The 14741-nt window shown below is 40.3% G+C and overlaps 1 protein-coding gene across 12 annotated transcripts in view; it reads left to right on the top strand.

The window, feature by feature from the left end:
- Nucleotides 1-14741, top strand: part of FHOD3 (formin homology 2 domain containing 3) — a 392512-nt gene that overhangs the window by 265586 nt on the left and 112185 nt on the right. For all 12 annotated transcript variants that reach the window (XM_049830455.1, XM_049830454.1, XM_049830453.1 and 9 more), the window contains exons 9-10: nucleotides 6777-6920; nucleotides 9531-9769. In XM_049830455.1, the coding sequence (XP_049686412.1) occupies nucleotides 6777-6920; nucleotides 9531-9769 (383 nt within the window). The remainder of the gene's footprint in view (nucleotides 1-6776; nucleotides 6921-9530; nucleotides 9770-14741) is intronic.

Here is a 14741-nt window from a genome sequence, read left to right as displayed (position 1 = left end):
GCACGCTCTTGTTACTGGTGTTGCAGTCACCCAGAGGCGGTAGCTGGGAGCAGAATTGCTATTCTGCTGGATGCTGTGCGGAAACGTGTTATGACATGGCTCCTCTCCCAATGCAGGCAACGCAGTGCAAAACAAAACTCAGCAAACTAACTCAACTCATTGTCCAAGGGGAGAAAGAAAGCAAGTGCTGGTGAAAAGACCACATACTCACGAAGGCTTACATTGTGCACAGTCTTCGAGTTCAGATTGTTTGGGGTTTTTTTACTGCCAACCAAATATGATGAATTTAGCAGGTCTGAGTGCTAGTAAGAGTGTTTCTGCTTAAAAAAAACGAAGTTACGTTTTTTTCTTCTTTCTTTATATTTTCTGGCGTCCTGTATTACAGGTAGTCGTTTGCAGTGAAATCAAATGTTTTCCAAAGTACTCACTTGTGCTATGAGGAGGGAGAAGGTGAAAGGCCTGTAGAAGTTAGAAACTTGTTAGTGTAAATTCCTTAAAAATTAGCATCTAGTCCTAAACAAATGTTAGGGTGACTAAAATTCAAAATGGACTTTTTTAAAGAGCACAGAAGATCAACATACTACTATCGAATCAAAATAACTGTGTGTTTTATGATTATACTTAATAGGCTAGAGTATTACAGAATATTATTACTATTGAATATATTCATTTAAAGAATCTGAGTTTGTTGCTGGAGGTCATAAATCAAGCTGCCAGCTTATTATGGTGATGGCTACATGGTTGGGGCCGTTGGTTGCTTTGGTGGTTTTTTGAGAAAAAGATTTCTTAATGGCAGATATTGTCCAGCAAAGATGCCTGAGAGGGACTAACCTCTCCTGGTGACATCGCTGATGTTACTGTACTTATGCTTAGAGCTGCCCTTGCTCCTGCTTACATAGTAGTAAGGATCCTCTTGACTTTAAAAGACCACCTTATCTCACCGATGTACTCTTTCTGAAAGGTATCACCAGCTTTATACGCTTCTGTCTTTAGCTGCTATTAAAGCCAAGGCGACTACTTTTTAATCTCTGGTTTACACCTCATTGTTTTGTGTACCAATTCCTCTTTCTGAGATAAATCTGTTCATCATTTGCACAGTCGTAATCTACCTGGTGTTTGACTTCTTCAAAAACGTCGTTCTGTGTTGACTCTCGTATTATCCTATAGTTGATTCCTTTAGTCTGAGTTTTTCACTACATTTATAGCTATTTTTAGGAGGAGGTAGTTCTTTAAAAACACAGAAAAAGAAAAAGCGTCTTGCAGTCAAAGGATCAAGGCAGTTATGAAGATCAAGGAAGAGAGGAATCCCACAATGCCACACTTATAATTATGATCTGGCTTATGGACAGCTTTATGATGTTTTTAATGGGATTTTTTTCATGATTATAGGGAAAACAGCAAGCAGCATGTCACAGTTGTAATTTTTTTCCCCCACAGAGAATACAAAGAAGGCTCAGATGGTTTCAGCTTCTCTAGGCGAGGAAATGTCAAAGTTTTCAGTGCAGACAGAGTCCTTACGAGGGATTTGTCTTAAGGAAGCATACTTCTGCTCCTTTTTCTGTTGCCATGTATACATTTACAGTTTTCCTTCCTGCTCAAGAGCAGAAAACACATCTGCCCAGACATAAGAATTGCTCCCGTCCTTTTATCCTCTCCCTCTCTTTTGTTGATGCTTCACCAATTGACTTATGCTAACATTTCATTAATGTTAACCCTCTCTTAGTTTGGGGGGATTTAGGCATTAACAAATCTCTTAAATGAGATTGATCCCAATGCAGATACTTCTAGTTATGTATAGTTCCAGTATAACCTTTATTATCTTCCTTTTGTTAGTTCCTATGATCTGTTAGATCTTATTCTAGTCTCTACTTTCTTCATTTTTATTGCTGAAGTCCAGATAGATTAAATCTTTTGTGTTTCCTTTGTATATTAAAAAAAACCCAAAACCTACTTACCAAATGCAGAAAGAAAATCCTGTGTTGCATTCAATTCACTTTCTATTTAACTGCTATAAAACCTCTTCGTTACTGAGATTACACTAGAAGCTTTGTAGTTGTAAGATTACTGTTGATTTTCTTGTTACCTGCATTTAATATTGCTTGTTCTCTCATATCATACAATACATTTTTAAAAAATACATAGATAAAATAATTAGAATGTAGATAAAAATTAATATGCTTTAGTTGGATTAAGCACTGAGTGTTTTTTAGCAGGTCTCGTATAAGACTAGAATTTAAGCACCAGCTTCCAGGCCAGTGGTTATTAGTGGGAGCTTACAGTACCACCCACCAGCAGTCCATCAGCTGAAAAAGTGCTGTTTCAGGCCCGTGCGGTGTTAATACAGCAGCTGGCACATCAATTTTTGATGACCTGCATTAAGAATATCGCAACTGCCACACTGGAGCAATGATCATCTTACAGCCTGTGCCCGATGTTGGCCGCACCAGATGTTTTAGAAGTTGCAGGACCTGGGAAAACAAATACATGAGAGAGGCTTCTTCCTATTCCAAAGCAATTGAAAACTTGGCTTATGCCCTTAAGCGTGTTTATTTACCAGCTAGTGCGTTTCACCGTAGCACATGAGATTTAGCTAATGTCTCTGTCGAGTGCACAGCCCTCTAGTGAAACCCAGTCTGTCGGATGGGTAGTAACTACTGCGAGTAGTAGTCTTGCGTTAGTTACTTGGACTTGCACGTAAAGCACTGCACACCAAATGGCCTTTCTGTTGTCTGTATCCTCTCTGAACCACTGCTTTACACTGTGATTGTTTTGTAAATGACAAAAGGCACCATGCTTATTAGTTTTACTAGCTAGTAGCATCCAGGGCTACGCATTTTCAAAACTGCAAATAAAGAGAGCCTTTCAGTCTGAAGCCAGGCACAGACTAGCACTAGTTTATGTCAGGTTTTGTTCAGAAACGTAACTGAGGATATGTAGTGATAAGAACGTAGTGCTATTACCAGTTGAGTGTGTTGTCTAATAGGTTCTATCATCTAGGAAAACATTTGGCTGTTACACTCCCATAGGACTCTCATTTTTTGTTTTGTTTTGGTTGTGGGTTTTTTTTCACCCCCGACACAGCTTCATTAGTTTTCTTGCCTTTCTTTCCATTGGGACTGTTACATTTAGTGGTAGGTAAAATGTATTGTTTAGGCTTTGGTAAAAATGCTGTTAAGAAGATATCAGGCTGAAAACTCTTGGGCTGAGATTTTGGGTTTAATTTAGTTCACTATTCCAAAAGCAGCCACTTGAGAGGGAAGAACTCAAAGCTGCACAGGCTTTCTTTCCCACAAGGGCTTGGGAAAGCAACTTGGAAAATCACACAACAAACAAATAAAAATCTTAGTTCAGGGATGTTTCCTCAAACCAAAACTGGACAGAGGCATAGGAATGAGTCTTGACATCCATATTTATGTTTCCTGTGTACACCTGAGTTCTGAAGAGTTTCAGATTCTAAATCCCAGTTTTGGTCTAAGGTAGTGAGACTGTAATAAAATTCAGCAAGCAAACAACAGAGTGTGGTTTAAAAGCCCTTCTCCAAGTGGCTAAATTTTAGTTCTCTAGACAGCTTTTTATTTTGTAAGGCTCAGTCTTCAGAGCAGGAGGAGCTATTTGGGACTTGTATGTGTATTTTGATATTGGAGTATCATTTTGAACATAACCAGGTACTCAGGAAGGAGCAAGGACCTTGGAAGGACCTGCCCAATTTATGGCCTCTGCTCTGCTGTTTGCAAGTTTTGTTTCTTTTATAAAGCCACTAAGAAAATTGCGGCCCACTCTTGTTTTCTAATATCACAAACCAGAATTAATTTATGCAAGCACTTCATGTCCCTTGTGCTTAGTTACTGCAGAAGTCTTTCTCCTGTGCTAGACTGAGCTGACCTTGTTGTGACACCAGTCGTGCCCTTTTATATCCCATTTTATAATGTTAGAAATCGAATTCGATATGCATTAGGCTCTGAAAATGGATCTGTGAGTTTAATGACAAAGCGTGCAAAGGAAAAATATTTGATTTCGATACTTGGGAGTTCAGTTGGCCAGTTCTGGCCAGTAGCATGCAGTGAAAATTGGATTTCCACTGCTGCATGATTTAAAATTATATTAACCAATAAAAGGCTGCTGACAAAAGCAGGGATGCCAGTAAATACTACCTTATGCTGCTGTTTTCCCTGTCTATAGCCTGCCTTACCTCAGATGTTAAAAAAGCTGTACTTGAAGTTGGGTGATCTGCATATCAACGTTGAGACCGTTTCCTGCTATTTTAAGAAGTAAATGCTCAGAAGATCTGTGCAGATAATCTGACTCTTTTGTCACCCTTTTGCACATAAGACATCACATCTTACTGTGCATGAAGACGCTCAGGTCAGCGTAGTTGCTGTCTACTTCTTTCATAAGCAAGAGAAAGCGTGATAAAGAACATCATTTTCTGTTACAGTATTTCCATATCCGTGTTAAGTTCCATTGAATTTACAGCGTGATAGCGTCATTTGCTGAATCCTCAGACTTTTACTCAATGCTAGGTGTCCGTTTGGGAAGGAACAAAATGTATGTGGTATCTATGTTCAGCACTGTTCAGGAAAACGTTTCATGGCCTTCAGTGGGTTTTACACAGGGGCTTAAATACTGGTCTGGACAGAGACAAATACTTAATTAGAGCCTGAACATATAACCCTAACACTTCGTTGGTGTTTGTGCTAAGCATTCCTGTTGCCGTGGACCTCTCCAGACATCAGACAATAGTCATGTAATGACTGAAGAAGAAAATGTTGCTGTGTTGTGTTTAGTTTAAAGAAAAATAAAATAAAATTTAAAAGTACCTTGGTGATGCACATTTTCCAGTGCCTCATTTCACAAGAAAGAGGTGCTTTAGCAGGGCAGGATACGTCAGCTGTCTATTCCTCTGTCTTGTTAGTCGTGTAACTCAAACCACTTTTTTTTTAGGACGAGAAGAAATGGCCTCAAGTTGCTCCAGGAGAGGTTTAGATTGGATATTAGGAAAAATTTCTTTACTGAAAGGGTTGTCAGACGTTGGAACAGGCTGCCCAGGGAAGTGGTGGAATCACCGTCCCTGGAGGTGTTAAAAAAACACGTCTATGTGGCACTTCAGGACATGGTTTAGTGGGCATGGTGGTGTTGGGTTGACGGTTGGACTCGATGATCTTAAAGGTCTTTTCCAACCTAAATGATTCTGTGATTCTGAGATTCTGAATGCAAAGCTTCTTGCTGTAGGGAGGCAGCCCAGAGTGGCTGCTCTCTTCTGCACTCTGCTGCTCAGAGCCACTTTGGAAAAACCAGACACCAGAAAACCAGTATTCTCAGAGCACCGTTCATCCCAGCCTGGGCATGAGAAGATGAAACTCTTTCTGGAGAGAGCCTGGTTTTTGCGTGTGCTGTCTCTATCTCTTGTTCTTTCTCTGATTAAGTAGGAGAGAGGAAACTACTTCGGAGTAAGCATGTCTCTGGTGAGCTAATCCAGAGCAACTGTGTTGCCTGCAGTCTGCACTCTCACATATTTTGCAGAAATGGCTCTGTATAGACTGATTCTTGCGCTGAGGTGTGCGTTGCTCTGCAAGGAGGTTGCACAGTACGTTCAGTCGTTTCTACTCAACATGTGCAGGATTACACTCATTTTTCTGTGTCACCCATAAGAAGCGGTAAAAAATCAGCCCAAGCTGAGTAGAAATCAATGGCAAACCAGAATACTGGTGTTTTCTGTTGTCTTTGTAAATGTGCAGGACTCTGGTGGATGACGTTCACTTGTGCTCTGAACAAAGCTGTCCCACGCCCATGACCTCTTCCCACGCGTCACTCTGCAGTAAAGCTGTGAGTGACTTGATTCACTCCCTCTTGCTATATACGTGGCAGCGTCATGCTATGGTATTGCACGGCATACTGCAGAAGACCATCTTCCTTTTCTCAGTTTTCTGAATTCACCAAAAAAATGGGAAGTGACTATGGTAAGAAAAGTGCTTTCTCTTGGGCGTAGAGCAGGTGCCACAGAAAGCTCTGAACTTAAACAGTTCCTTTTCAATAGCTGTGATTATTGGCATTCTTTATTTTCTCATAGGCAAAAGCTCCTCTCCAGTGCCACTGGTAACAACTTGCCTCATAATCGGGAATTAGTAACTCTTTTAACATTTTACAAGAGTTAAGGAGTCAGTGTACCTTTTATAAGGCTTTTCAAGTTGAAAGGGAGGAAGGGAGGAGTCGCTATCTCTGTAACATAAACCAGTTTGTGCGCTGGGAGGATGACCTCTGCTGCAGGTGTGGAGGACAGTAGGCACATGGTGCAGGATATTTCCTGCTGTCCTGACATCACACAGCTGTGCGTTGGACTTTTTCTTCTTAAGGCCAAACTTAGAGGAATCAGTAGGAAATCAGCTTCACTCTTTTTAGCTAAACTGTTATTTTGTCTGTCTTTGCTTTTATCCCTGTGTTTGATGCTTTAACATTCTCTGTTCTTTAAATCTGTACTTGAATGAAGCCAGGAAGAATCCAACTGTGTATTTTAAAGGCCCACATTTTCCATACTTTTTTGTATGAAATAACAACATTGATTTGTTTTGCCAATTATTCATTTTTCTACACAGTGCACAGAGTTGTTTGTTAAAAGCTGTGCCACTTGTTTTTTATTTTCCAGCGGTGTCTCTAATCCCACATCATGGGTTTAACTTTATTGAAATCATACATAGCACCACTTGCCACCCGCTTTTAAAAACCTTTGTTTAATTCTTTTCAAAACAAACAGATTTAAATGTTTTTCCTTTGATTTTTAGACTCTGTCGGGGTTGCCAGATCAAGACTCTTTCTACGACGTCGTGGACTGTCTGGAAGAGCTAGGCATTGAAGCTATTTCACAGAGACACTTGAACAAGAAAGGAACAGACTTGGACTTAGTTGAGCAATTTAACATTTATGAGGTAACATAACATGCCCTGTTTTATGCATCTTACAGCTTGTGCAGACTTCAAAGCCAAGAGGAGGGGGGGAATGTAACCTAGGTGAAATTTGGTTATCTATTTTATTTTAAAAGGAAAACATCTGGTTGCTAGAAGTATTATACACATTCGTATATGTGGCCTGCTACAGTACGTAGCTGTGTTTAATGCAAATGCGTTTCATACAAAAGCTGGGGCATACTCCAAGGCAAACAAGCGTATTTACTAGCCTCCTTAGAGGCAGTTCTGCCTGCAATTAAAACTTTCTCAGACTGGTAGTTACACATCCTGAAGTAAGTAGAAGTTCTTTCCATATGCAAAAGTATTCAGCTCATGAAAAAGGTTCGGCTGAGCTCAGGTTCACAAATACCACTTGTTCTGCAGCTGAATACCCAGCGAGTCCTTGTTTACGAGTTTACACTGGACCAGATCCTATACAGTTTGCAGCAATGGAGTAATGAGTGACTCCACATTCACCACCTAAGTATAAAATAACTACTTCTGAAGTATTTATATGTAAGGGTAGGATATCCAGTTTCTTAATTATTAGCCTCTTTTCAGACTTTGGGAAGTGTTGGAGTGGGGAGGCTTAGGCTGAAGTTAATGTAATGTAGATGTGAATTCATGTTCTGATGTGATGAAATGAAATGCCTTTACCTCACTCTGAGTCCAGCGAAGGATTTGGTAGATTTGATTCTCCATTTTCTTCCTCAACTCTACACCCGTGTCACTTCTCTAACTTCAGCAGAGTTAAGTTTTATATACAGCAGTTTGCAGGAAGAGTCGGGCCAAAATAAGAACATGAGAATGAGAGGGCTCCATGTTCTTCTTTCTTTTTCTATTGTCAGAAGCATCAGCTCATAAAATCCCTTTTAAAACATGATCATTAATCTTAAAAGCAGGTTTTTTAGCGCATGCTGTGCCTACTGAAAGACTTGATTGCAAAATTAGCAGTTGGCTTAGTCGGGTACCAGCTTTTTCTTGACGACCAGACTAAATTTAGACATGCTGTCGTGGTTTAACCACGCAGCTGCTCCTTCCCTCCTCACCCCCCTCAGTGGGATGGGGGAGAGAATCAGACAAAAAGTAAAACTTGTGGGTTGAGATAAAGACAGTTTAATAGGACAGAAAGGAAGAAAATAATAATAATAAAGTGTCAATAATAATAACAATAAAAGAATTGGAATATACAAAACGAATGATGCACAATGCAGTTGCTCACCAATCACTGACCGATGCCCCCCACCCCAGCCAACTCCCCCCAGTTCATACACTGGAAAAACTCACCACCCCTGGTTCGACTATGCATGTTCTTTCTTTTTTTTTCTGTCAATGTTGTTCTTTATCTGAAAAATCTTTTCTTCTCCACTGAAATAGATTTTATACCCTAAGCAGAGATATCACACTTCCCCCTGCCTTTGTTTTGTTAAAGTCACTTCCGGTAAGGATTATCAGAATAACAAGACTGACAGAAACAGGAAGATAGGCATTCTTCTGATCACCCACATCGCGCTCTTCTGTACCCCTGCCTATTTGAAAGGATCTTTCTCATATAAAGCTTACTTAAGTGTTTCTGCCAGCAATATCTCTCCTCACGTCCCCTAAGGTATCACTTGCTCTGTTTCTGTTAGAGGTACGTCACATTGCCATCTCAGCTGCGTGCTGTAGTTCAGGATACTAGGTGTTGCGCCTGTATTTTACTCCTCTACTATTTTCAGCTGATGAGCTCCCATCCTGTGTCAGAAGTTTCTGTCAAATGTGATTGTGCCCATGCTACTCTCAGCATCATCCTTTTCTGATATTATACATATGTTCCCCTGTATTGACAGTGCTTCTGAACTGGCAGGAAATACTGAGTTTTCCACTGAAAAGCATACATGAAAGTAATCCTGCTAACCTGAAAATTGGGAGGCTTAGAGGAGATGTGTAGTCTGTGTTTTTTTCTTTTAATCCGTTGTGGTACCAGTTCACAGAAATAGTTTTGTTTGTTAGGTTTTTTCTTTTGTTTACTTTGCAGGGAGATCTATGAAAATGGAGATTTTTAAGAGGAATGCAGTTACATACGTATCTGTTGATCTCTTCCTTGGCTGGGAAGAAATGATGGTGCTATTCTAAAATACTTTCTAAAGTAGTAGACGGTAACTTCCACTCCATCATTACAAATGTCATGTCTGAACATGAGGCAATGTTCAGTCATTCAATGCATGAGAGTTTTTTCTGTTGCTTTCACTAGAGCCAAGGCTTCGCCTAAGTATTTTGGAAGGAAATAAAGAGTGCTAGGTGTCCAACACTGCTCAGCTTCCTGGAAAATCTAAGTCCTACATAAAAAAACTCCAAACAAACTAGGAGATATATAAATGTGTTGCTACAGGTCCTGTAGTGTTCTATACAAGGCATCAGTAATTCCATTATTAGAGCTGCTGCACTGCGCTAATGGATAGTCAGCAACTTCCAGGGATAGCTATAGAAATGCTGACACTAATAGGGGTTAATGATGTTGAGATCCGTTAAGTTTTCAAGCCTGGGTGTGAAGAGCTGCGGTACCTGAAGGCACCGTGTCCGAAGCGTCGCCTTTCTTCCTTTCTTTCTCAGGTGACGCTGAGACACGAGGATGGAGATGAGAGTGCTGACCCCCCTCCCAGCGGGCGCAAGGACCGGCGAAGGGCCAGCCTTGGCACTAGCGAGCGAAGGGGCTTAGAACGCCGGCGGAGCCGCAGGCACTCGGTACAGAACGTCAAAAGCACTTTATCGGCCCCTGCGAGTCCCTGCAGCCAGTCGAGTCCTGGCTTCGTGCTAGGCCACGGGCAGCGCGTTGAAGATCTCAGTGAGAGGTAAGCGCATGAGCTGGGGAATACTCCTTCCTTTTCCCCTATTAGTTTCCATTACGTTCATTGCACTTTATTAATCTGACAGACTTTTATTTTCTTTATTTCCCTCTTTCTGTTGAATTAAAAAAAGAAAAAAAAAGCATATTTAGAGTTAAAACAAAAAAACCCCATCAACAATGAAAAGAAATGGATTTGTAGTTGACTTATCTACATAGCCAAGTTCTTTGGCACCATCATACCCTAAGCAAATGGACCCAAACCACATGAGGTAGAGCATTTGATATGAGAACTAACCAAGGGTAATTTCATCCATTGACAGATTTTATATTCAATATACCCACATAATAGAAGATTGTAACAAGGGCATAGGCACGTTAATGCAGAGCTATTTGTTCTCTGTATGTTACGGTTCATTCTCTTTTTTTTTTTTCCTTTTTGCAATCAGCTTTCCAGCATAAATATTTTCTTTGGAGGCTATGCTGTAGTAGTGAATATATCTAATGTTTTATAATTAGTGAAAGAGAGACAGTAATGACTAGTTGAGCAGCAGCCTGCAACACCGGAGTCAGTCGAAGCTACCGTCATTGCCAGTCCCGTAACGGTTGGCTTGGGCTGTGCATGCTTAGGAAAAAAGAGCGCTGCAGATCCTCAGCATGTCTGACTACTGCATAAGAAGGCTGAAATTAATTTTGTCTAAGTGAAATGTCTGATCAGCTCGCCTCCCTTTGATGTCAGTGGCATGCAGCGAGCACTGGTAGGCCTTCAGTTATCTAACGTATTCTACGTGCCTGAAATTTCAACCAAGCTGAATCATGCTCTGAAACTGGCTGTTTCTCTTTGTTGACTCTAAAGGGAATGTGGCTGACTAGCTCAGGTGAAGATCCTGCACTGCAGATAGCTAAAGCCGGACACTGTCATCCAGTGGCTGAAGGTGCAATTTGCAAAACTGAAGCGTGCTCCACGAAGAGCGTATCTCGTGTTGATTATAACATTCAGGAAGTCCTTTGGAGGTTTCTGTTGGTTAGCACTGGATGTGAACTTAGAGCCTTAAAATCCTGCATTACGTGTAAAGCAGCCTTCCCTGCAAAGCAAACTGAGTAGAATAAAGTTTAATGGCTTCAGGCAATATAAAAACAGAAGACTCCAGATAATTTAAACAGTAGTTGAACGTCATATACCTCATGATGGCTTTTTTTTTTTTCCTTGGTTTTTTTCCTTATTGCATTTGGCAACACATTCATGCTTGTTTTCTTTCACCTTCTATTGGCCGCGTCTTTAGTGGGCTGGCAGCTGAGAGCCCCATAGTCTTACAGGCTGCTGACAAGGATGACAGTGTGTTTGAGGCTGAGTTTAAAGCATCTTCAGTGTGAGTACAGCTGGGGCCTTCAGCCGCTCTGCATGGGATGCCTCGTGCATGACCTTGGGCCCTGCTTCATGACTTACAGATGCGACTGGGAATCTGTATCTGTGGATGTGGAGCAGATATTGCTTTTTTTAATTTTTTTTTTTTTTTTTTTAACTGATGAATTTGGGTTGGAAATGAAGAGATGCTTCAATTCTACAGAAACTGTTGATTCTCTAACTGTAATTAAACAAATACAAGTCATGCAGGGCAATAACTTCTACCGATACATTTTCTCACTATTAATGTTTGCTTACTGGCTTTATTTTGCATTCTTCGGTAACTCCTAATGAATTTGTGTTTGAGCTGATTTTTAGTATTGGGGGAGTAGAAACATGGCAGATGAGTTTTGTAAGTTCTTTGAAATATTTTTTCACCAACATAGCATAATTTCAATAATTATCCTACTATTTTGAAAAAAACTACCCAGTTCTCCTCCACACCCTCTTTGACAGTGACCTAATTTAGAGTATAATTTAAGTTTAAGACCAGGAAAGAAGTCTTCATTTAAGCAGTCAAATTTAATTTCATGTTGCAGTTATCCTTCGAATCTTCTCTAGGAAAATAATTAAATTCCCTTCAACTCCATTTGGAATTTCTAACTTGTTCACCTGCCTCTGTAAGGAAAGAGGCATTCAGTTATGAATGTATGTTACGCCAATCTTTACTTCGCTTATTAATTAAATAAAATTCCTCAACACCCCCCGCCCCCACACACACACCATTCTCCAACCTTCTTAGCAGGTAAAGATAGGGAGTATTACTTGTAGCTAGCAAGTTGGTTTTTTTCCTATTGGACATTACAGACTGCAGAATATGTTCTGGTACCCAAAGATGCAAATTCTGCGCCCAGTGAAATTTTTAAAGTTGCCATAACAAGAAGCTAGTCAACTGTTGGCTCTTCTATAGATCCCACTAGGTTTCTGGTAAACAAGCATTTCAGAAAAGCAGATTCTGTCCTTCACATTTTTAGTCTCATCATCTGCCCAAATCTGTAGTTGTGGTAGGAAGAGGAAAACCAGCCCTTCTGCTTTATCATAACCCAGTGAGTCTCTCAACTTTCGGTGAAATAGTCCAGATGAATGCAACAGTATCTCTACACCTGATAGCTAACTGGGACAAAAAAATGAAGCAAAAGCTTTATGGCTTCTATTCATTAAGATTTAAACAGAAGAAGAGTGAATGGCTCCTACAAAGTTATTACACAATTATAAAGTTTGAATTAAATCTTATTGTTCCTACTGGAATCAAGTTTTCAAATTTCAGCACGTGGTCTCTGATGCAACATAGTTATTGGTTTGAAGGATTTTAATAGGCCATCATAAGTTTAGGTCTTGCTGCAATTTGTAATGAAATTTTAAAATCATATGTTAAAATATGATGCAGGCATCACCTGTGTTTGTCAAAAGAAATGCTTGTTGTGTCCCTTCTGCTTCCATTGTTAATGTTGTAGAGAGGAATCTGTACAAATGGATAAAAATTGCTTATTACCTCTCTAAACTCAAAGTAACTCTTGTTCATCCAGGAAAGATCTGTCTTCTGCTAATGACCTTCTTTTGGTTCATAATCCTAGTCCCTTCCCTCTCAAGGAAGGAAAAAAGTTTGCAATAATTTTTTGATTTCCTGAAAAATAGTCTGCAAAATGGGTTTCAGTCTCTTTATTCCTTCACTACATTTTCTTTACCAACAGGAAACATGTAACAATATCAATGATAATCTTACTGTGTTGCTCCTGCTGGTATCTAAACTTTGTGTGTGGTTGCAGTTGTCTATGGTTTTACAGTGGATTAGCCCCACCAAGTTCAGTGGAATTGCTTCTGATGGACATGGTTAGAGATTAAAGTCAAACTCTTACACTGTACTATATTTTATTTTGGGCAATATTCTTGGTTATTTTTGGACTTCACTACCAAAATCAGTAGAAGGTTCAAGTTCTTCCTCAGCGTTCTCCTTCCCACAGTGTTCATGTTTCTTTTCTTTCTAACTCTGTCAGCTGGTTTGGCAGTTACTTTGCTTTTGTTTACCACATCAAACAGGTTGTCCACAGTCATCTGCTTTGTGTCAACCGATAAGTCTTCCAAAAAGAGAAAAATCCATGGTGCCGGTAAAACAAAAAAAGACAATATTGGCCAAATTCTGTTCTGTCTCACAATGCTCTATATCCAGAAAAGCTGTCTGAAGTCAATGGAGTTGCTCTGATTTACGCCAGGCTAATTGAGAGCAGACTTTGGGTTTTGAGCTGGGAAAAGTTGACCGTAAATGCTAAGGGCAACCAAAAGGAAAACTTGCAGGCCTTTTTCATCCATTTGGCAATCTTCTTCCAAACTAAATGTATTGCTTTTTTGCTTGTGGTTCAAAACAAATAAAGACCCAAATCTGCTTTGTGTTAAAATAGTTTTCATGGAGAGTGAAACCCAGCCTAATGTGCCTGTTACTAAATAAATAAATAAAGAAGTTGATAACGACTACTAACTAGGAAAGGCTGAAGGTTGGTTTAAGGGTATGTGGCTGCTGCAGTGTACATTAAAATGCCAGTCCTGACCACCAGCAGGTTTGCTTTGCTGAAAACTTCTTGCTTTTACTATGATGGCACAGAGCACCAAAAAGCCTGGGGGGAACTTCAGTCCTGTTAACATGACATTTTAAATGCTTCGCTGAGGGCACCTCCTAAGGTTTTCTGCCCTGGTCCAAATTGAGTGCTCTCAATCTGTGGTCTAGCATACTGTTTCTTAAGTGGTAGACTTTTAAAAAAATTCTTCCATGTTGGGTTTGGTTTTTTTTTGGTTTTTTTTTTCATTTTAAAGTAAAGCTAGCTTTTTCCAACCACACAATGGATAGACTTGGGGAAAAATGTAAGGAGTGTCCTGGAACTTGCACTAGATTGATGTTGTTATTGTATGCAGTGATTTCTGGCTATATAATCGTTAAAGACCAAATTGCTGTCTGTCTTTCAGTCTCGTCGTGTCTGGCTTCGAGGGAGTAGAAGTCAGGTAGTTCAGAAATTCTCAGTGCATTCTTGAGCACTGAACAGGTGCTCCGCAGGAGCCCTATGCTATACATACAAACCAGAAACAGGTACTTCTCCCAGTTTTTCAAGTCGCCGTGTTTCACATTTTGCTGCGCGTTTCCCCTTCTTCAGTACTGCACAGCGAGCGCCCCTGTCTCGCTCCCAGGGTGTCCCGTCAGAGCTGTGTCAGCCAGACTCAAGGGAGCTGCTCTGCGATTTACGGTGACGCCTCTTACCAGCGTTTGAGTGAACGGCTCTGTCAAAGCGTTGTGAAATTAGTTACAAAGGCTGAGGTTTATAAAGTTAGGAATGGCTGGGATTAGGTATTTGCCTCACTTCGCTAGACTCTCTGCTTTCTTCTTCTTCATAGCTTGTTTTATATCATCAAAAATAGCCAAAGAATTACTAAGATTGATCATATAACACTATACGTGTTCATCTAGAGATAACCAGGCATAGTTAGGACTTTCTTGGCAGCATTCCTGTGTTTGAAACATAACAGGCAGAAGAGCTGACTGCCGTCTTAAAAACCCATCAGAGCGGAGGCTGCATCCTGAATCGGTGAC

Source organism: Accipiter gentilis, chromosome 27 (assembly GCF_929443795.1).
Source record: "Accipiter gentilis chromosome 27, bAccGen1.1, whole genome shotgun sequence".
NCBI classification, from domain to species: Eukaryota; Metazoa; Chordata; class Aves; order Accipitriformes; family Accipitridae; genus Astur; species Astur gentilis.
Note: the sequence above shows the minus strand (reverse complement) of the source record. Positions and strands in the feature narration are given on the sequence as shown.